This window comes from Macaca thibetana, chromosome 1 (assembly GCF_024542745.1).
Source record: "Macaca thibetana thibetana isolate TM-01 chromosome 1, ASM2454274v1, whole genome shotgun sequence".
Lineage (NCBI taxonomy): Eukaryota > Metazoa > Chordata > Mammalia > Primates > Cercopithecidae > Macaca > Macaca thibetana.
Window position 1 is genome coordinate 59,271,526 of NC_065578.1, and position 23,618 is coordinate 59,295,143.

The following is a 23,618-nucleotide window of genomic DNA, read 5'->3' on the forward strand; positions in this document are numbered from 1 at the left end:
ATTCATCATTTTACAAAAGATTTCTCTGTAGCATATAATGCTGTTTGATAGCATTTTACCCACAGGGAACCTTCTTTCAAAATTGGAATCAATCCTCTCAATTCCTGCCACTGCTTTATCAACTAAGTTTATATGATATTCTAAATCCTTTGTTGTCAATTCAACAATGCTGACAGCATCTTCACCTGGAGAGTTGATTCTATCTCAAAAAACCACTTTCTTTGCTCATCTATAAGGAGCAACTCCTCATCTACTCAAGTTTTATCATGAGATTTCAGAAATTCAGTCACATCTTTAGGCTTCACTTCTAATTCTAGTTCTCTTATTATTTTCACCCCACCTGCAGTGATTCCTCCACTGAAGTCTCGGAACCCTTAAAGTCATTCATGAGGGTTGGAATCAACTTATTCCAAACTCTTGTTAATGTTGCTATTTTGACATCCTCCCATGAATCACAAATGTTCTTTTTTTAATTATACTTTAAGTTCTGGGATACATGTGCAGAATGTGCAGGTTTGTTACATAGGTATACACGTGCCATGGTGGTTTGCTGCACCCATCAACCCATCACCTACATTAGGTATTTCTACTAATGCTAACTCTCCCCTTTCCCCCGCCACCACTGACAGGCCCCAGTGTGTGATGTCCCCCTCCCTGTGTCCATGTGTTTTCATTGTTCAACTCCCACTTATGAGTGAGAGCATGTGGTGTTTAGTTTCCTGTTCCTGTGTTCGTTTGCTGAGAATGATGGTTTCCAGCTTCATCCGTGTCCCTGCAAAGGACATGAACTCGTCCTTTGTATGGCTGCACAATATTTCATGGTGCTTTTGTGTCACATTTTCTTTATCCAGTCTATCATCGATGGGCATTTGAGTTAGTTCCAAGTCTTTGCTATTGTGAACAGTGCTGCAATAAACATACATATGCATGTGTCTTTATAGTAGAATGATTTATAATCCTTTGGGTAGATACCCAGTAATGGGATTGCTGGGTCAAATGGTGTTTCTGGTTCTAAATCCTTGAGGAATCACCACACTGTCTTCCACAATGGTTGAACTAATTTACACTCCTGCCAACAGTATAAAAGCATTCCTGTTTCTCCACATCCTCACCAGCATCTGTTGTTTCCTGACTTTTCAATGATTGTCATTCTAACTGGTGTGAGATAGTATCTCATTGTGGTTTTCCTCTAATTACCAGAGATGATGAGCTTTCTTTCATATGTTTGTTGGCTGCATAAATGTCTTCTTTTGAGAAGTGTCTGATCATGTCCTTTGCCCAGGGATTGTTTTTTTCTTGTAAATTCGTTTAAGTCCCTTGTAGATTCTGGATATTAGCCCTTTGTCAGATGAATAGATTGCAAAATTTTTCTCCATTCTGTAGATTGCCTGTTCACACTGATGATGGCTTATTTAGCTGTGCAGAAGCTCTTTAATTTAATTGGATCCCATTTGTCAATTTTGGCTTTCATTGTAATTATTTTTGGTGTTTTAGTCATGAAGTCTTTGCCCACGCCTACGTCCTGAATGGTATTGCCTAGGTTTTCTTCCAGGGTTTTTATGATTTTATGTTTTACGTTTAAGTCTTTAATCCATCTTGAATTAATTTCTGTATAAGGTGTAAGGAAGGAGTCCAATTTCCGTTTCCGGCACATGGCTAGCCAGTTTTCCCAGCACCATCTATTAAGTGGGAAATCTTTTCCTCATTACTTGTTTTTGTCAGGTTTGTTGAAGATCAGATGGTTGTAGATGTGTGGTGTTATTTCTGAGACCTCTGTTCTGTTCAATGGATCTTTCATAATGCCCTCTGCTGCCCCAACATTTAGTGCGTCAGGGTCCCTCCTAAAATGTGGCATCCAGAATGAAGTGTGCAGTACTCCACTGAGTTTTGCGTGGAGTGAGCCTCCACATCTCTCTATCTGAATACCCTTGACTCATGCTAAGCTCAAACACAGGCAATACCGGAACATTTATTCCATATAACCATTTCCATGTACACTTCTCCAAAGGTAGCCTTTGCCTATATTTCTGTTCATTTAGTCTTGTTGGTTGTAGCTTATTTCCCTGCCAAAGCTTCTTAGCTTTCTGCTACCTATGGGTTTACTAAAACAATTTGTCTATCTTCCTTTGATTGTGTATTAAAAACTGTTGAATAAGAGCAGGGTCACACACACAAATCCTCCCCACCTCCAGAAAGTTGTGTTTATATCAATTGTTCCATCACCACTTGGTAGTGTATCACCTATCTCAACACTGTCCAGTATGGAGTTCACTGCCTTGTTTCAGGCCTTTGTGAGAAAGATGTGCCCAATGACTCACCAAAATCAACACATACTGTCTTTATCATTCTCTTCATTTGGACTGCAATAATCTTGTCAATGATGAGAATGGAACCAGTTTAGCATAATCTATTTTTAGTTAATGCATACCTCCTCTTGGTGATCATCACTTTCATGTTTTATTTTCACAACTAATATATTTAATTTTTTGGCCTACAGTTTTGGCAGGGATCGTCCACCAACCTCTGACTCTGTGGTACTATTCTAGCTTCTATCACCTTTTTGAAAATGAGAATATTTGTCTCCTGTCACATGGCATGTTACTCATCAGGGTTCCATAGTAACATCTGGATGTTATTTTAACAGCATGGGCCTTTAGATTTGTATTTATTTAAAGCTACTAAGTATTATCTTTCTAGATCTTTATTTTTCTTGGTAGCCATGTTACTCTAATTTATTTAATAGGCTTTACCATGTACAAGATTTTATCCTCTGTGCTGGGGATATAGTTGTGCACATATAATTTACAGTAAAATAGAGAGACAGAAATGCATAGGAAGTTGTAAGCATGTACTATTCCTTACGGGCGTTATAGGAGCCCCCAGGTGGGGCAGGCAAATGTGTGTCTGGTGGTGGCAACATGTCATTAGATTTTATTTTAGAAAGATCACGCTGGCCATACTTAAGAATCGGGCTTCTCAAACTGGAATGTGTGGAGGAGTCACCTGAAAATTCAGGTTTAAAGTAAGATTCTGGCTCAATATATCAGGAAGGGAGCTGAGGTTCTGTTTCTAACAAGTTCCCAGCTGAGACTGGTGCTGGAAATCCACGGACTACACATTCAGGAGCAAAGATGCAGAGGAGTCAGTTACAGAGTGTGAAGTTTAGAGACAGAGAACTAGGTTGGAAGGCGGTTATAGTGACCTAGGAGGAAGATGATGATGGCACAAATAAGGGGAAACTTGTTTCACTCCTTGAAGCCTACAGATTAATCTCTTTTGCTCTTTTGTGAAAAATATGTATACTAAATATAAGTATTTTTCTTTGATCTGTGAACAATTATGCATGTTAACTTAAGGAAAGAGGGGAGGCGAGCTCCATTCCAGTCTTAGTTCTTAATAACCAGCGTGGAACTTCAGGGGCTTGCTTTAAGACCACTGAGGCCTTAGTTATCTCACCTCATCTGTAAAATGGGAGGCTGGTTGTTATGGGTTGAACTGTGGCCCTGCCAAGATTCCTGTGTTGATATTCTACCCCCCATACCTCAGTATATGACCTTATTTGGAAATAGGATTATTACAGATATAATGAGTTGAGATGAGGTCATACTGGATTAGGGTGGGCCCCTAATGTAGTTGACTGATGTCTTTACATAAAGGGGCAATTTAGACACAGATGCAGATGCAGGGAGAAAGCCATGTAAAGCTTGAAGATATGCTGCCACAAGTCAAGGAACTGCCAGAAGCAAGGGAGCACCTAGGACACATAGGTCCTTCCCTGGCACCTTCATAGGGATCACAGCTCTATGGACACTCTGACTTCAGACGTCTGGCCTCCAGAACTTGAGACCATGAACTTCTGTTGTTCTAAGTCACCCAGTTTGTGGTACACTATTACAGCAGCCCTAGCAAGCTAATATAGTGGGCTGCATCTAAAAGACCACCTTCAGGTCTGACATACTATCCCAGCATCAACACATGTCCTGCAGGAAATCTGAGCTAAATGTGGTTATACGAGAAGATTTCTGATTTTCTATCCATTGTTGATCCATGATTTTCTTTTAATTCAAATTTTCATTTTGGAGAAACCTTTCTTTTTTGATGTTTACTTACACTTCTTAAGTGGATTTTTATTAATTGATTCAACTTATTCAACCCAAAGAAAATACCCTTCTGGGGCCCTGGTTTATGAATATAAACACTTTTGGGAAGACAGATTCTGCAGCATGAATGACATGATAGTGGCAGCACTTTCCTTACCTGAGCAAGGAGGAGGCTTTAAGAATTATTCATTTTTAAACATACAAGAATATTTTAGCAATGCACATTACTAATCCTATGTCATCCCGGCAACAGTAACATGAAGTCTATAGGAAACGCAGCAAACAAACAAAATACCCGTCTTACTACCTAAAAAATGCCAGCTGTTATAGTATAATAGGAGAGATAGAACTGCATATTTTATTTTACAATTAATTTAGCTGATTTAATGTACTCTTTTATTTTTTGGTTCCTGAAGTTTAGAAAACAAAATGGGGAAAGGCACCTTCCTATGAGATAAAGCTAACTTTTCACTATTTTAAAAATTAAATACTACTCCTTGCTTTCTGTTTAAAAACATACTAAGTTCCATATCCTTGGAAAAAGCAAGGGGTTTGGGAGAGAATAAGGCTAAACAAACAACCTAAGGAAGGAATGGAATTAGTAATAATATAGTCTTCCAGGTAGGAGATCTGAGCCAGGTGTCCAAACTAATTCTATTTACTTTTCTTGACAGTGACAGGGATTTGATATATCTCAAAATAATCACTTACCATATCACAGTGTCTTAGTTTCCTCATCTACAAAACAGACGTAAACTGCATCCTAGGCATAGAATATAAAAGGGACGGCCGGGCACGGTGGCTCACGCCTGTAATCCCAGCACTTTGGGAGGCTGAGACGGGCGGATCACGAGATCAGGAGATCGAGACCATCTTGGCTAACACGGTGAAACCCCGTCTCTACTAAAATACAAAAAAAAATTCGCTGGGTGTGGTGGCGGGCGCCTGTAGTCCCAGCTACTCTGGAGGCTGAGGCAGGAGAATGGCATGAACCCGGGAGGTGGAGCTTGCAGTGAGCCGAGATCGGGCCACTGCACTCCACCCTAGGCCACAGAGCGAGACCCTGTCTAAAAAAAAAAAAAAAAAAATATATATATATATATATATATATATAGAGAGAGAGAGAGAGAGAGAGAGAGAATATAAAAGGGACATCAAGCATTTAACAGAAAGATGTTTGATTTTTTTGTTACATGTTTTATATCTATAGAAAGACTTCAATAATAATAGCAGAATTATTTACTAAGCATGTTATTTATAATAGACACTGGAAAGGTGCTTTGCATACTTTTTCTCATTTAATCCTCACAATAACCCTATTACTAGATAGGTGTTGTTTTATCCCCACTTCATATATATAGAATCTAAGGCCAAAGATGTTAATTCATTTTCCCAATGTCAAAAGGCAAGAAAGAATCAGACCTAAGATTCAATTTCACACCTCTCAGCTCTGTAGGGATCCCAAATGTATGAATCACATGCTGCAAACCTCAGTTCCTGTGCAGTGGCAGACATTACTAACTGATTATAGCAATCACTTTGGAATCCCTCTAGACTTTACAATACTGATAGTGGGGAAGTAGAACTAATGTGACTTTCTAAAGTCTTATTAAAGCCTGTACTTCATAACAGCAGTCTTGGTGACCTGCATTCAGAGATTTTGATTCAGCAGACCTTGAGCTGGTTCCTGAATCTTTATTTTTGAGGACCCTCCCGGCGATTCTGATGATTGCCAGGTTTAGTAAAAATTTCTTCTTGCACCTATGTTCAGCGATACCATATCTTTGTATATTTGTTCAGTCTACGAATTTCTGAAATAGAAGATAGAGCTAAGGAAATTATCTTAGCAAGGAAAAGCAAGTTTTGACTAGCTATTATTTATGGAATGCCTACTATAAGAAAGACAGATCTAGTATCTTCCCTTCTTTTTTGAGCCACTGAAACTCTGTAGGAAAGAGCTAGTCATACTCTTCTGTGCTGAAACATCTAGTGAATATTAGAAATATATGAGTGTCATATCTTAAATGTGACTGTGATGGGTTTGGAAGAGAAGAAAGAGATCTTAGCCACGATCTGAGAAGCCCTTGAGTATCAAATACAAACAGGAGTAAGTGAAAACCTTACAGTTTATGATTCTGTATTAATCCTACTCCTTTAATTCACAACAAATTGACTAATAAACCTCCCCCACTCTCCCTAAAATTACTACATGTGGTAGATTACAAGCCCGATGAGAAAAGGCAGTAATGCTCCATTAATATTTATAAATGTCTCAATGCTCTTATTTCCCATCTATTTGGAAAATCGGCCCAAGTAATTAAGGAGTATGGGGAATTATAAAGATGAAAAATACTAGGAGAACAGTGCGCATGGAAGTTATCAACACGATTTTAACTCTACTGTTTCATCTTAATGACTTCGTTTTCCATGGATGGCATTTTTTTAAGTTTAAATTTCTGAGTGAAAAAAAAACAATAAAACTTCATTATCATCCAAGCAACATAGGTATTTTTCAAATATGGACTTACATCTTTGGCTTCTCCACGAGGTATCGAAAGTATTTACTTCCAATGATTTTCACCATGATCTCAGGCATTGCATCTGATCCACGGGGAGTCTTCCAGGCTGAAGACATGATTCTTTTCAAAATCCCTTCAAATCCTTAGAGGTAAAAATAAGTAAATTGTTCTTCTTGATTTTCCGTTACAGAACTCCATCATCCTTGTCAATAACAACAAGCAATAATAATAGCAGGACAAAGTGTTTCACCTATATTACCTCACTTAACACTCCTAACAAAGGCATGAGAAAGATATTTTTAATTAGTATCACTTTTGTTTTACAGTTGAGGAAACAGGCAAAATGTAGCTATATGACTTACTCACATCACATCACATCACCAGTAATTAGCGGACTTGGGAATCTCACCTAAGAGGTCTGCAAAGCAGATCTACTGAGTCATTAGGTGACTCTACTTTCCTGTACTACAAGACATAGGATGGGATTCCAGTGAGGTCAGAGCGGAAACTATGGCATTAGTGGGACATACGAAGAATCAATATTCAGTTCTGATGTTTAGTTTCTCCATTTATAAGATCAGGATAATTCCGGGTCTGTTCTACGACTTGGGGGTGAATCCAAGGAGATAATGCATCTGAAGGGAGACTGAACACAAGAGAGACAGACTTTTGTTGTGATCACTGATCTCTTTCTACAACAATCCAATGAATCTGAAATTGAGCTCCTGCACAAGATAAGCACTGGCTGTTTAAACAGAGTGATGTCAAGGGAAAAATCAGAAGTTCAGTAAATCTGGTCACAGCTGAACACTCCCTTTTAGAACCACCCAGAGACTGAAAGCCCTTTAAAAATCATTCTACTCCAAAGGCCCCCTCACAGATTGGAAAACTAAGGCCCAGAGAGGGTTTGTTATTTGACAAGGGTCACAGAGAGAATGAAGGACAGGATTGTTTCCAGTACTTGGGTCTGATGTCTAGACCAGGGTTCTTCCCAAAAGTCCAATACTAAAGACCTGCTGTGCGACGGCAGCCCCTCATTCCGGGGACCTGCAACCTCTTTGCGCCTGTCTGGAATCTTCCAGACTCGGAATTCGTGATCCTCAAGTCCCCTCCCTGCCCAGCAGCTGCGTGTCGGTCCTGAGGTCTTTCCCAGGAGAGAACAGAGAGGGGTGCTTACCGCTAGGGCAGCGTTCCCACCCTGGCGGCTCAGAGTTGCGCGGTCCGTGCTTCTCCCCAGGAAGTTGACACTCTCAGACCCTGGAGACAGGACGGGGCGTGGGGACTGAGCCCAGGAATCTAGCCAATCACAGGGCCCGCGTCGCGGGGGGCGCCTCTTCCGCCCTGGTCGCTAAGGACGCAGAAGGCTGTTTCTGGGCGGGGACCAGGTTTTTCTCCACTGCCGCGGCAATGGACCCAGGCTATGGCTGCCGGTGGGTGAAGAGTCTAGGTGTTTTTGATCTGTGCCTTCTCTCTTCTTCAGCGATATGCGGGCATCCTTCTCGCCCATCTGGCTCACCTGTGTGGTCACCCTTGTCCTGCCCTTCCTCTGAAGCTTCATTTCCCTTTGTGAGTTTGCACACAGTTGAGATTCGAACACAGTAGGTTCAAATCCAGACGTCTCCACTGTATGGCTTGAGTAAATCTCTTCTTTTCCCTGAGATTGTTTCCTCATCTATAAAACGGGGCAAAATAATAACAGGGTCCTAACTGGGAGTTGGTGACTAAATTAAATGAAATTGTCGGCCGGGCACAGTGGTTCACGCCTGTAATCCCAGCACTTTGTTAGTCCTAGGTGGGCAGATCAGGAGGACAGGAGATTGAGACCATCCTGGATAACATGGTGAAACCCCGTCTCTACTAAAAATACAAAAAATTAGCGGGGCGTGGTGGTGCGCACCTGTAGTCCCAGCTACTCCGGAGGCTGAGGCAGAAGAATTGCTTGAACCTGGGAGATGGACCTTGCAGTGAGCCAAAATCCTACTACTGCACTCCAGCCTGGGGGACAGAGGGAGACTCAGTATCAAACAAACAAACAAAACCAGAATATTATACATTGATAATAATAACGTTGTGTACTATCTCTATGCCAGATCCCTTATGTGAGCGGGATAACTCTCACCTCACAAGTTAATAGTTATAAATAAAGTAGTTTTACTTTATTTTAAAGAGAAAAGAAACAAGTTGGGGTATTGATAAATTACTCCAAATCCTGCAAAAGCAAGTACAGAGCTAAGATTAGAATATAGATCTGCATATCCTACATTTCCAGTAGATTGTTATTATGCTAAAATAAACTTCAGATGATAGGCAAAGACACTTTAGATTGACTCCCAAATAGTATTGTTATTTGCATCAACGTAGGCAGCAGCAGCTCTAGCATCCATACCTCTGCCTCCTAACCTCTAGCTGTACTGTGCTTTACAGATAAATGTATCACCCACTGGCATATGCAGGCAGAGATGGACAGCACACTCAGCTCCCCTCTAGGGGTTCACTCTCTAGTGGGTGAGACACATAACCACATTCTACGATATAGAAAGTGCTAAGGGAGCAGAGAAGCAGGAACAGCTCCCTTCTGACTCCTCCCTCCCAGCCTTCACATTGCTTCCAGATCAGTCTTCCCAAGGCCCAACTCTGACAAGTCCCCTCCTCTACCAAACGTCTGAAAGATCTCATCAGCCATAGCAGGTGTCTGTGGTTTCAAGACCTTCCACTAACTGACTTCAAGCTAGATCGCTAGCTTGATCTCCCACTACTTCTCCTAGGCCTGTTACGCTGCATCCAACCCAGTTTACTCACTGGCCTGAATCTCCCTTTCATATCTCTGTCTCAGTGCCTTTGTTCACTTTGTTTCCTCTGCCTATAATGCCCCTCCATTTCTCATTGTGTCAGCCTGCCTATCCATTCTTTAAGTTGGATCTCAAATGATATGTGAACACCTTGAGTTCAAATCCTTGCCCTGCTAGTTCAGTGCAATCTTGGGCAAATCACTTAACATCTTTGTGCTTTAGTTTCCTCTTCCATACAATGAGGATGACTTTTTGTGAATTTTAAGCAAGTTATACAAGAAAGGGACTTAGAACAATGCCTGACACATAATGAACAATATAAATGTTTGCTGTTATTTTGCAAGAAGCCAAACTGGATTCCACAGCTGAAAGTAGCTTCTTAATCTTATATATAACCTGTGGCTTCTCTCTTAGGAAATATGTCTGTCTTTGTCTGAGAGTGTGGTATTTATTTGCTTTGGTTGTCCGGGCTTCTCCTGCTATGCTGTAGAGGGCTGAATAATGCCCCTCCCTCAAGATGTTCACCTTTAAATCCCCAGAACCTGTGAATATTATCTTCCATGGCAAAAAGAACTTTACAGATGTGATTAAGTGAAGGAACTCGAGAGGGAAATATTATCTGAATTTTTCAGATGAGCCCTAAATGTAACCACAAGTGTCATTATAGGAGGGAGGTGTGAGAGATTTGATGACAGAAGAGGAGGTAAATGTGACAATGGAGGCAAGAGGGTACAGGGATTTGAGGAAGGGATCATGAGCCAATGAATGCAGATGGTCTCTGGAAGCTAGAAAAGGCAAGGAAACTGATTCTACTCAAGACCCCCAGAAGGAATCTATTCTGCTGACCCCTTGACTTTAGCCCAGTGAGACTGATTTTGGACATCTAACCTTCAAAAATGTAAGACAATACATTTGTGTGTGGTGATTTATTATATTATCCATGGGAAAATTTAATGTCATGCTATTGAAGGACTCTTCTTTTCTTTTTCTTCTCTGTGTTTGTTAAATATCCAGAACAGTATCTAGATTATAGTGTGCTCTACAAAATTTTTTGAGCAAATGAATGAAGGAGAAGATAACCAAAACTGAATATTAAAATTTCTTTCTAAAAAATACTCTAATGAAAATGGTTCTCATGGGAGTTTTGTCCACCTAAAACGCTTCCCTATTCTTTCTTTCTGTGAATTGAATGCTTTCTTTGGGAATATCTTTTCCTGTTTCAAGGAGTCCTTGTGGGCATTTTCAGTCAAAGTGTTGCTTGATTATACTCTATGGCTTAAAAAGGTCAAAGTTCTTATCAATGACCCTTGAACAACACAGAGGTTAGGGGTGATGACTCCTCGTGCAGTTGAAAATTTGCGTGTAACTTTTGACACCCCCAAAACTTAACTACTTATAGCTTGCTGTTGACTGGAAGTCTTACTGATAACATCATAAATTAACACATATTGTGTATATTATATATATATTATATAATGTATTCTTATAATAAAGTAAGCTAGAGAAAAGAAAATCTTATTAAGAAAATCATAAGGAAGAGAAAATGTATCTACTAAGTGAAAATGATCATCATAAAAGTCTTTATCCTCAACATCTTCACATGAAGTACGCTGAAGAGAAGGAGGAAGAGGAGGGATTGATCTTGCTGTCTTGGAGGTGGCAGAGCTGGGAGAAAATCTGCCTATAAGTGGACCTGCACAGTTCAAACCTGTGTTGTTCAAGGATCATTTGTATACACATATAGGAGGAAAAAAGTTTATATCTGTTAAGATTACTAGACTACAATTTTTCAGAGAGAAGGAAGTCAGCCAACAGAGAAAAGCAGAGCCAAAAATGGAGCCAGCACGGGGAAGGAGAGGAAAGCAAAGAGCCTGGATCCAGCTATGCCTGAAATTAGAGATTCCAGAACTCTCAAACACACGAGTAATAAACGTCCCTTTTGTTTACAATATTTTGAGATGACTGTCATTAATCTTTACCTAAGGAGACCTGACTAACAGAGAGACTCTTAAACTTCAGGTTATTAAACTTTTTCTATGGGATACAGTTAATTGATTGGATGGCATTTTGAATTTTCCTATAAATTCTTTGATAAAGCTTGAAGGAGCAAATTGGTTTTGACCAAATTAGTTATTCTACTAAAGACTATCCTTTGACCTCATCTTGACTCTGTAGGTTTTACAAATGCCAACTTGAAACACAGTGGCATTGGGGAGACGCTTTCTATTGTGCAGCTCTTCTACCAGTTTGATGGTATTCAGGTGAAATCTGATCTATTTTTCGGACCTGAGGGAACCTCTGCTGAGTGACCTGGAACAAGTAATTTAACTCTTTTATCTGTAAGGTGGAGAAAATAATAATTACCCTCTAAGATTATCAGGATTAGACATAATGTACCTGGAGGCCCCTGACATGCAACAGGCTTATAATAAATTATATTCTTGTTTATAACAATAGCTGCTAACATTTAGTGAACATTTAGTATGTGCCAGACACTGAGTTAAGAGCTTTTCATTCAACATCCCATTTCATCTTCATAACAACCTTATGAAAAAAGACTTAATATTCTCATATCAGAGATGAGGAACCTGAGGCTTAGAGAAGAAAAAGAACTTGCTGAAGGGAATGTAGCTAGGAAAAGTCAGAAGCATAATAAAAAATCCAGGTGTGCCTGACTCTGTAAGTAGCCTCTACAGCCCCTCCTCCATACTTCCTCTGTGGATGTTAGTTAGCCATTGTTCTTATCAATATGTATTAATGATAATATTTTTATTGCTGCTGTTTTAAGGCTCTACATTCCTTACAGAATGCAGATTCTGTGACAGAATTGCTAAGGAGTGGTCTTTTCTTATCTGCTATTGTCTACTTTACACTCTGCTTTATGAAATGACACAACCACGAAACATCTCTCCAGTGGTTTATATTAAACAAGGCAAAACAAAAAGCTGTGCAATAAATGTCTCCACAAGATTAAATACTGTGGTTAAAACTGCCTTCTTTGAATTCAACAGCTTTAGATTACGAGTCACCAGAGAAAGATTCCACAGAAACATCTCCATCCGAGTCAGCGCTCTCTCCTTTCTTCCCAAAGAAAGATAAATAGCTGCAATAAGGGACCAAAGAATGCCCCCTCCTAAAACTTCAGGATTTTACATTTACCATCAAACAGAGTAAGGAAGAGGAAAAAAATGGTCTCCAGTGTTTTGTTTTTGCCCTTATAAGTCAAAGTAGAATGAGTTTATAAACAGGAAGCAATAAAGAACTGCTGTTTTGAACAGTCTAATCATAGATCTATAAAAATGAGGCATTTTGCAGTGAAGTCTCTTGTCCAAATAGAGGAGAGGCAAATACTGATGTTAAACTGAGCTGTATTACAAAGATATGGGGGTGTTACATTTGTTTTTTCTCCAAGAGACATACAGGACCCAAGCCATTAGTCTTTATGACTAATGAGGGACTTCAGGTAAAAAGACAAGCAAAGGCAGGCTGACTTTAAATAGAAAGCAGATATGGTCAAGTTTCTTTTCTCCTTAAAATGCTCTCTTGGCTCTGGAAAAATAAAACTGTATAGCATACTGATTAGATGGTCTAAATTTGGGCCCTGTAATAGTTTTCTAGGGCTGTTATAAAGAAGTACCACAAAGTGAGTGGATTGAAGAGCAGAAATGCATTGTCTCATAGTTATTGGAAGCTAGGAGTCTGAGGTCAAGGTATTGGCAGGGTTGGTTCCTTCAGATGGTGGTGAAGGAGGATCTATTCCATGCTTCTCTCCTAGCTTCTCGGGGTTTGCAGGAAGTCTGTGATGTTTCTTGGCTTGTAGATCTCCATCTTCATGTTCACATGGTGTTCTCCCTGTGTGTGTGTCGGTGTCCAAATTTCCCCTTGTGTATAAGGACACAAGTGATATTGGGCTAATTACCTCTGCAACCACCCTACTTACATATTAGGTCACATTGGGAGATCTGATGGTCAGAGCTAGGATGCCAACAAATAAAGTGGGAGGAGGGGGACACCATTCAACCCTTAACAGGGTTCAAAACCTGGTTTCCATTTAATATGATGTTATTTCAGGCAACTACTTTGCCTTTCTGTGACTTTATTTCTTCATGAATAATACCAATATGTACCACAATGTGAGGTTAAATGAGTTAACATGTTTAGGATAGAGTTTGGTACTGCAAGAGTTTATTGCTATTAGTGTTCTTTCTTTATACATATTTTATGGGGTAAAGGTGATATTTTAATACTTGTGTACAATGTATAATGATTGAATCAGGGTAATTATCATATCCATTGGCTCAAATATTTATTTCTTTGTGTTGAAAACATCTCAAAACTTCTCTTCTAGCTGTTTGAAAATACATATCAATTATTAACCTTAGTCACCCTATAGTGCTGAAGAACACTCGAGTTCACGTTCTTTATTATGGCCTCTTTGGTTTGGCTTTGCTCACCTCCCCAAACTCATGTCCCATGTTCTCTCCCAACCTAATGAACTTCAGCTGCAGTTAACTGGTGTTCTGCAACCTTCCCTGGAGTTTTATCCCCACATGCCTCTGGTGAGCATTTTTGTTGTTGTTCTGCATGAAAGGTCTTTTGTGTGACTCGGTTTCTGACTTTTAAGATCATGTCCATGTTACTGACCCTGCAAAGGCATTTATCCTCAATGCCCCCAGTCAGGTGGTTCACTCTTTTCAGTACAGCAGCAGTTTTATTGAATCTACTATTTTGATAATAATTATGACTTTAGAATCTTTCTCACCTGCTCAATTGTTGATGATAAATAAATACTATGTCTTACTCGCCACATAGCCCATTCTGAACACAGCGATAGTACATAGCATGTGATCACAAATGTATATTACATACATGAGAGAAAATAAACATGAGAGATGACTTTTAATAGTATAATATGATTTTGATAAGCATATTATCATAGCAGCTACTATTTATTTAAGGTTTACTATGTGCTAGTCGTTGGATGAGGCACTTTTTATGTGGCACTTCATTTAATTTCAGTAATGATGTTATAAGGGATGTAGGGTATTATTATCTCTGTTCTACTGATGAGGAATCTGATCTCAGAGTGTTGGATTGTCGAGGACCTTGGTTGTACATAGCTGAAATTCCACCGCAGCCGACTGTAGCAAAAAGGGAATTTCTTATGAAACTAAGTACAGAAATGAATCCAGGCCTCTGGAACAGTCAGGGACTATGGCAGGTAATTTTTTTAGGACTCTTGTCTCTACTACTCTGTGTATCAGCTTCATTTATTCTTCTCTGTAGCACACATTAATGTTTTCTCATCCCCCAGGTAACATGCTGGGGGATAAAACATGCTCATAAATAATCACCAGATAGAAAGTCACTAATCATAATTCACAAGTTTCATTTCTACCCAAGGAGCTGGCAAAATCTGGAATTTCTTAGTTCCATTTGCTAGAGGAGCAATTATGGTCGACCCAGCTTGGTCAGGAAATATCTGAACCAATGAACTGCTGTATTGGGGGATGGAACTGGTGGGTGGTATAATCATGTACAAAATTGTTAGTAGGAGCTATTGGAAGAGTTAGTACCCAGACAGTTATAAGGTGCAGGAACCCAATAGAGGTTAACCTGATAGGAGGTTGAATAACTTGCCCAAGATCTTACCACAAATAAATGGTAGTACAATGATTCAAATTCACATTTGCTGGACTCTAAAGCATCTCCTTGGAGCATTATGTTTTAAAATTCTATAGTATAATAGTGGCCTGGAAAATGTGGTTGTAATAAAGTTCAAGAGAATGACCACAGAGCGGAAGTTCTAAACCACATGAAGACCATCTGGCCTCCTCTGCTATTAGCTTACCCTGCTCTAGATTGTTAAGAACTTTACCTGCCTTTAAGTTTTAACATCTGTTAATAGAACTACAGTGCTATATACTGAATATGTTACCTAAAATTTGTATGTTGAAACCCTAATCCCCAAGGTGATGGTATTAGGAGATGGGACCTTTGGGAGGAGGTTAGTTCATGAGGGCAGAGCCCTCATGAATGGGTTTAGAGTCCTTGTAAAAGACACTTCAGAGTGCTCCCTTGCCTGTTCCACCATGGGAAAATACAGCAAGAAGAAGACTGTCTTTGAACGAGGAAACAGACTTTCTTCAGACACTGAATCTGCTGCACTTTGATCTTGGACTTCCCAGTCTCCAGAACCATGAGAAATAAATTTCTGTTGTTTATAACTCACCCGGTATATGGTATATTTACTATAGTAGTCTGAACAGATTAAGACACAGAGAATCTCAAGGTTGAAATAGACCTCACAAGTTATTGGATCTGGCCATTCTACCCAGCAAAGTGGAGCATTAATATTGCTTGTAACATTCTATCTCGATAATGTTGAAGGCCTCTGGCTGTATGGTAGAAGAATTAAGAATGCTGATTCTGAGGCTAGAAGGTTTGGTTTCAAATCTTGGCTCTGTTAATTATTACCTTAATGTCCTTGGGCAATGAGCTTAACATTTACGCTTTAGTATCTTAATCTATAAAGGGAGTATAATAACAACATCATTCTTTTTTAAAGCAATATTTATTGTGCATTTATCATGTACAGGCTTTCTTCTAAGTGTTTTTTATTTATTAACACATTTATTACAGTAATAAGTAGGGAGTATTATTTTCAATTAAGGAAACTGAGACAGAGACAAGTCAAGTGCCTTGTCCAAGATTACAGGTAGTGATGGGGCTGGAATTAAAACATATGCAGTCTGGCTACAGAGTTTATGTATTATCCACCACGTGATACCATCTCCCTGCTGCTCTTGGAAATAGCAAGTGATATAACATACATAAATCTGTTAGCACAGGTCCTGGTACACTCTACATTCCCAATAACTATTAGTGCTGCTGATACTCTTCTTTCATTTCCAGTTTTCTTACTACCAGCCCCTATGCCCCAGTGCCATAAACTCCCCAGTTCCTAAATGCTTCTGGGACAAGAAGAAAGCCTGCTCTATTTCCTGATACGCTTCATGGCCTAGAAGACGGACCTTGTGTATAGGCAGGACTTTTCAATGCATAATATCCCTACCCACTAATAAAGATGGCCTGGTTAGGATAACGCTCTCCCTTTTTTAAAAGGGGAAGAAAAAAATGATTGAGTAAAGGAATGTGTCTTGACTCCTTTAGACACACTCAAGTGGCCCGAATTGATTTTATGATAAAACTTACTAAATTCATAATACTGGTACCTCTACATCTATCAAATATTTATTGAATGTAATTTTAAGGCACCATGGTGAGTTGTTGAGGATACAATGATGAATAAGATTCAAATGCCCCTCTCAAGATTGCCGGCAGGAGGGATAAAACATGCTCATAAATAATCATTAGCTATGACATAAAGTAAGGTACAGTAACAAATAAATATGAAAATTCAAAGGAAAGATAAATTGCTTCATAATTGTAGGATTAAGAAAGACTTCTCTGAAGAGTTAACAGATGAGTTGAATCTTTAAAAGACAGGTAGTAATTGACATATGAGAAGGGAAGATAATAACTGTAAGTAGGGGAATAACGTAAGTAGAGACAGAGAAAAGCAAGAAATGGGATATGGCCAAGGGATCACATCTAGGTTCATTTGGAGAATGCAGAAGACAAAATTGCAAAGGTAGGTTTGGGCCAGATTGTAGAGTTTGAGTATCAGATGACAATGCATATGTTACTTTTGACTACAACAGAGAGATGTATGTGTTATCTTACAGTATGAATGAAATAACCTCACCCATCCCATTAATCAGGAGAGGCCAAGTTACACTGTGTTAACAGACAACACCTACAGCTCCATGGCTTGAGAAACCAAAAATGTAATTTTCATTCACACAAATTCTGCTGTGGATTTGGGCAGTTCTCCAGGATGATTGTCTTCCATGTGTTGGCTCAACAATCTGGTCTATGTGGACCCTACAGCACCTCCCTCTCAACACATGCTTCCATGATGCCTGTGGCAAGACAAGAAAGTGCTAGAAGGTTACCCACCTGGAATGAAATGTTTTGCCTTAGGAGAGACACACACATTGTTGCTGCATGCAGTCCATTGGTCTGAGTCAATGATAGCCCTATACCTTAAAAAGGGCACAGTCTCCCTGTGCCTGAAAAGAGAGAAGTGGATAATAATGAGCCCTAGTAATGTTTACCACACCCACGCTTGCAGAAAATTCACTATAATTCAGAACAAGTTTATATTTACAAACAAAATATAGATATGCATGATTGCTGATATGTTATTAACAGAAATTTTCCCATCTGTTGCATTTACAACTTTCAAATAAAGAAAATGTTGTTTACAGTTTATCTACCCACAGTACATGTGGAAGAAAGATACCTACTTATTTCTGTAATATGCCTGTTATTATCTCTAGAATAGCATAAATTGGTGTATGTCAAGTGTGACGTAGGCTTTGTTGACATGCAGCACATGACATTTGGCTTCAGCTGCACACAGCAGTCCAACCATGACAATTTACCGTCCTTGTTAGAATGTGATGAGAGAGGAACCCATGTTTACAGAATGAAGCACAAATACATAATGGGTATACATACAGTCTTCTATGTATGATACATTGTTACATGGTTTCAAAGTGACTGAGTTTTACATAGGGTGGAATGTAGAGCTTGTAGAATTTAATCGAAAGTACCTGAACTTTGGAGTCAGAGATGAGTTAGACTCCTAAAGCTACGGACTAATTGCCTGTGGCTTTGAGCCTCAGTTTCTGCATTTTTAAAATGACATTGATAGCAGAGTTGTTGCAACGTGTATTAATGATAATAGCTAAATTTAATTGGGAGTGTGGTGTCTGCCAAGCACCCATCCACTTTCTTCCCTTCCTCCCTCCTTCCTTCCTTCCTCCCTTCCCCTCTCTGTCAGTGGCTCTGTCCTCTATTTATCTAATCTGTATCAATCATCAACATGTATAAGAAAGCATAGTTAAGTCAATTCATATGTAGTAGGAGGGGGCATTCCAGTTTGACCCTAAACTAGGATTTACATATATCTGATAAATTGAACTGGTAAGTAAAGCCTTAGGGGGCAGATTTGTTTGAGGGTTTTTTCCAGGGGTGGAAAAGAGTTATTGAAGGAGAAAAATAATGTGGTTTTATGTGGTATCTAGGACAGAGTCTGAAAAAGGTTGGACATTAGAGTGTTTATCTGAAATTTAGGTATCCTGCTCATGTACCTCAGTCTATTCTATACATAGCTAGAAGTGGATGATAAAGGAGTGATGTGGGGAGACTCTGAGACATGAGAACATAAGTGGCACTTGTTTGGTGAACAGGTGACAGAGTCACATAAAAGGGAAAAGCAAAGGTATCTCCCACTTTTTGGGATAAAGCCCAGTGTGGCCTCAACACTGTGAGAATCATAAGGAATGCAGGTCTGTTGTAGTCTCTTGAGGGTTTGATGCTTTGAGCACTTTGGACCACAGCATCCTTGTCTGGTAATTATAATAACATCCTCCTGGAGAACACCTTCAAAGTGCTATTCTCAAGTGGCTTCCATGATATTCTCAAGGGAGAAAAAAAATTCAACAAAAGTTCAGTGACGGTGTGTTGGTGAGAATTCATGGAATATCCACTGGTATGCTTTGAAATTTATGGGTGACTGTGTTGTTAATATCAGATCCATCAATTTTCACTCAGGGCCTGATATGAAGGAGCTCAGAAAATGTTATATTAAAGGATGAAAGAGAATGAATAATTGCCCCCATCCTCAAGTTACGGTGGTACTTCTCAGTGGAGGTAGTACTGGCATTCTAGGTGGGACATGCTTCATTTTGCAGGACTGTCAAGAACATTGCAGGACATTTAGCAACCCCAGCCCTTGAAAACGAATGCCAAAAGTGCACTCCATTCATTCATTGTGGCTATGAAAACACATCCCCTTATTTCAAATGCTCCTTGTGGGGATGCTACTCTGTTGAGATGAAAAATCATTAATCTGATGGGACTAAACATTGCTGTGCTGCTTTGGAACTAGTATTTCTACAGGAAACCATAGAGCCTCTGTAGAATGGGATCTTTCTCCCACTTTATATTTTGAGTACAGTATGGCTGTCATTTTCTCTTGTTGCCTTTGTTTACTGCTCTTAAAATCTCATAAAAAGAAGTTCCATTTCCGAAATGCCCACCAACCAACGAGTGGATAAATAAATTGTGATAGACACACACACACACATGCACACACACACACACACACGATGGAATACTACTCAGCCATATAAAGGAACAAAATAATAGCCTTTGCAGCAACCTGGATGGAGTTGAAGACCAGTATTCTAAGTGAAGTAACTCAGGAATGGAAAAACTGAACATCATATGGTTCTCACTTGTAAGTGGGAGCTAAGCTATGAGGACTCAAAGGCATAAGAATGATACAATAAAATTGGGGACTTGGGGCGAAGGATGGGAGGGGGTGAGAGATGAAAGATTACACATTGGGTACAGCGTACACTGCTCACATGATGGATGCACCAAAATCTCAGAAATCACCACTAAAGAACTTATCCGTGTGATCAAAGACTACCCATTCCCCAAAAACTGTTGAATTAAAAAATAAATAAATAATGAAAATTTTAAAAATAATAATAAAAAAAAGAAGTTCCACTAGATATCCCAGTGCGTTTGCCCAGGGCAATGAGTCTCTGCCAAGATCAACTCAGTGTTTTCCTGAGGAACCCATCTTTGCTCCTTGACACCACTGACTTCTTGGTCCCTGTTGTCAGAAGACTAGAAGCTTCATTCTATCGGATTCCAACTAGTAGAGACTTTGAAACATGGAGTCAAATTGGGAGCCAAAATGTCATCTTTATTTACAGACTGGTAGATATTAAAGATCAGGGCCCAGGCCGGGCGCGGTGGCTCACGCCTGTAATCCCAGCACTTTGGGAGGCCGAGGTGGGTGGATCACGAGGTCAGGAGATTGAGACCATCCTGCCTAACACGGTGAAACCCCATCTCCATTAAAAATACAAAAAATTATCCGGGCGTGGTGGCAGGCACCTGTAATCCCAGCTACTCGGGAGGCTGAGGCGGGAGAATGGCGGTGAATCCAGGAGGCTGAACTTGCAGTTAGCCGAGATCGCGCCACCGCACTCCAGCTTGGGGGACAGAGCGAGACTCCATCTCAAAAAAAAAAAAAAAAAGATCAGGGCCCTTTGGCAAAAATAGATTTGGGATCTTTTCTACTTCCTCCAAGTTAAGATTAGGTCCTGCTGTGGGTCTAGCTGATTCTGTAGAGCAGATGCTGAGTACTTGTAGTGTACTTGTACTTAGCGGGGGGCTTGTTGGGTCACAGGCTAAGTCATCAGCAGAAAATAAGGTGGAAAGAGAGGCTGTTTACCTTTAATGTTGGGCCATTCTGCTTCTTTTGAAAACAGGTCCAAATCTACATCAGTTTTCAAGATTAGCATTAACCGCACATCCCCCTGGGGCTACCCGAGTAATGGGTAGAAAGGAGTGGAAATTATTTTCTTTGTGATCTGAGCTGTGATGGTTAATACTGAGTGTCAACTCAATTGGATTGAGAATGCAAAGTATTGTTCCTGGTTGTGTCTGTGAGGGTGCTGCCAAAGGAGATTAACATTTGAGTCAGTGGACTGGGAGAGACAGCCCCACCCTCAATCTGGGTGGGCACCATCTAATTAGCTGCCAGTGCTGCTAGAATAAAAGCAGGCAGAAGAATATGGACAGACTAGACTGGCTGAGGCTTCTGGCTTTCATCTTTCGCTCATGCTGGATGCTTCCTGCCCTGGAACATCGGACTCCCAAGTTCTTCAGCTTTTGGACTCTTGGACTTACACCAGTGGTTTGCCAGGGGCTCTCGGGCCTTCTTCCACAGACTAAAAACTGCACTGTTGGCTTCCCTACCTTTGAGGTTTTGGGACTTGGACTGGCTTCCTTGCTCCTCAGCTTGCAGATAGCCTTTTGTGGAACTTCACTTCGTGATTATGTGAGTCAATACTCCTTAATAAACTCCCTTTCATATATACATCTATCCCATTAGTTCTCTAGAGAACCCTAATACATACATGAGGTATAAGTACGGATTATAAAGAAAAAAGATTACATCCTTTAATACTTATGTATTACCTCATTATACCACTATACTTTGTTATTTTCCAGTTTTGTCATTATAAAACAGAGTCATGCATCTTAGAGAATTATTCTGCCTAGGCCACCCGGCTAATAAGTGACAGAGCCTGGATTTGAACCTGTTTGTCTCACTCTCAAAGCTGTGTGTGTGTATATATAGCATATATGCATGTGTATGTACATATATACTTACATATATAAATATATATCCATATATGTAAATACACATATTTACATATATAAATATACATGTCTATGTAGGTATATATAGTTACACAGATGGAGCTCTTAGTTTTCAATCATCTTGAGTTGAGACCTCTTAGGATTGGAGATTCAGGCAATTTCATGCCACAGACTCTTTAACAAGACACCAGTTGCTTGCTTTGAAGTCTATACATTATGTATTATTTGATATCTTTGCTTCAGATGGCATATTAGCTTGCTAGGGCTGCCATAATGATGTACCACAGACTGGGTGGCTTAAACAACAGACATTTATTTTCTCACAGTTCTGGAGGCCAGAGCCCAAGATCAAGGTGTTGGCAGGTTTGGTTTCTTCTGAGGCCTCTTTCCTTGGCTTGCAGATGGCTGCCTTCTTGCTGTATCCTCATATAGTCTTTCTTCTCTGTGCCTGCATCTCTGTAGTCTATGTGTACAAATTTCCACTTTTTATAAGGACACCAGTCAGATTGGATTACAGCCCATTCTAACGACTTCATGTTAACTTAATTACCACTCTTAAGACCATATCTCCAAATATAGTCATGTTTTGAGGTGCTTGGAGATTAGGGCTTCAACATATACATTTTTGGAGGTCATAATCCAGCTTATAACAATGGGATAATATTAAAACATCAGAAATACCACCTAGGGAGTGGATGGGGAAGAAGAGCTAAAAACAAACAAACAAACAAACAAACAAAAAAACTCTTACAGTGTTTCAGCAAATCTCTGTTGTAGAAAAGAAAAGTAGAATGAATTATTCAAGGTCACACAGGTAGAATAGCCCATGGATACTATAGGCCATCATCCATACTAGGGTCTTCGAGATTTTGACTGGAATAATGTGTGTGGGATGTGTGTGTGTACTGGGGGAGGAATTTAGATGATTTAGATGGAGAAAATAGAATGGGGGGTGTGTGTGTGCATGTGTGGTTTTGTGTATACTGGGGGAGATATTTAGATGGAGAAAATAGAATGAACCAGGCAGGAGAGAAAGATGGCTTTCTGGATTATTTATTTGTATCTTATACTTAAAAATAAAAATACTCGTCTTTCTTTTGCTTCCTGAAACTCCAAGCAACAAAACTGCCAATTTTAATCTAGACCACTCGGTGGCAGTAAAACAGAAATGTGTGCAAAGAAAGCAGAAATCCCTTCAGATTTATAATACGTTTTATAGACCAAGACAACTGCAGTTGTAAAACATGGTGTATCAATTGGCATATTTGCTGATCAAATCTTTACAAGGTTTGAATAGGCTCATAAATACTGGTTTCTCTAGTTTGGCCTACTCATGCTTCATGCTTCTGTTTAGCATGAATTGGATGCTGGATATCTTGGAGGGATGGAAATCTAGCAAATGGTTGAAATATCAAAGCAATATGCCACTGCCAATTTGTTTTCCTGTGATTGAGGGAAAATATAAGTATATGCTTCGATTAGAAGTACTACCCAAACAAGCATAATCTGCTGCATTCAAAGCTGAGCTCATTTCCCATGCACAGCATAGCCCAGGCTGGAGTTAACCAACAGCTAAATCATTTTGCTACTTGATTTTTATAAGTGAGTTCCAACTACCTTATTATTAAAAGATCGGCATTCGTCATGTGGTAGTTTCTTATATTATTAGACAAGGATCTCATCTCTTGTCAATTGAGAGATTGATTCATGCTTCCCCCACCCCCAAGATTTCCATAGATTCTTTCTTTCTTAGCAAATGTCTTTCATGTTCTTCTCAAAGCTGGTTCATTCATGCTCTTTGCTCAAACTAGAATTCTCTACCTTTTGTTTTCACCTAGCTAAACTCTGTTGAGACTGAGTTTGACAGCACTTTTATATATTCCTCAAACAGT

At 39.6% G+C, this 23,618-nt stretch overlaps 2 protein-coding genes across 2 annotated transcripts in view; both read right to left on the minus strand.

The window, feature by feature from the left end:
- LOC126962825 (mitochondrial import receptor subunit TOM22 homolog) overlaps positions 1 to 23,618 on the minus strand; it is a 448,771-nt gene that overhangs the window by 249,951 nt on the left and 175,202 nt on the right. The gene's annotated exons all lie outside the window — the stretch shown is intronic.
- The window catches only part of C1H1orf87 (chromosome 1 C1orf87 homolog), a 1,078,851-nt gene that overhangs the window by 76,241 nt on the left and 978,992 nt on the right, over positions 1 to 23,618 (minus strand). The window contains exons 2-3 of the mRNA XM_050804178.1: positions 7,797 to 7,876; positions 6,629 to 6,761 (exon numbers count right to left, since the gene is read on the minus strand). Coding sequence (XP_050660135.1) covers positions 6,629 to 6,735 — 107 coding nt within the window. The 5' untranslated portion in view covers positions 6,736 to 6,761; positions 7,797 to 7,876. The remainder of the gene's footprint in view (positions 1 to 6,628; positions 6,762 to 7,796; positions 7,877 to 23,618) is intronic.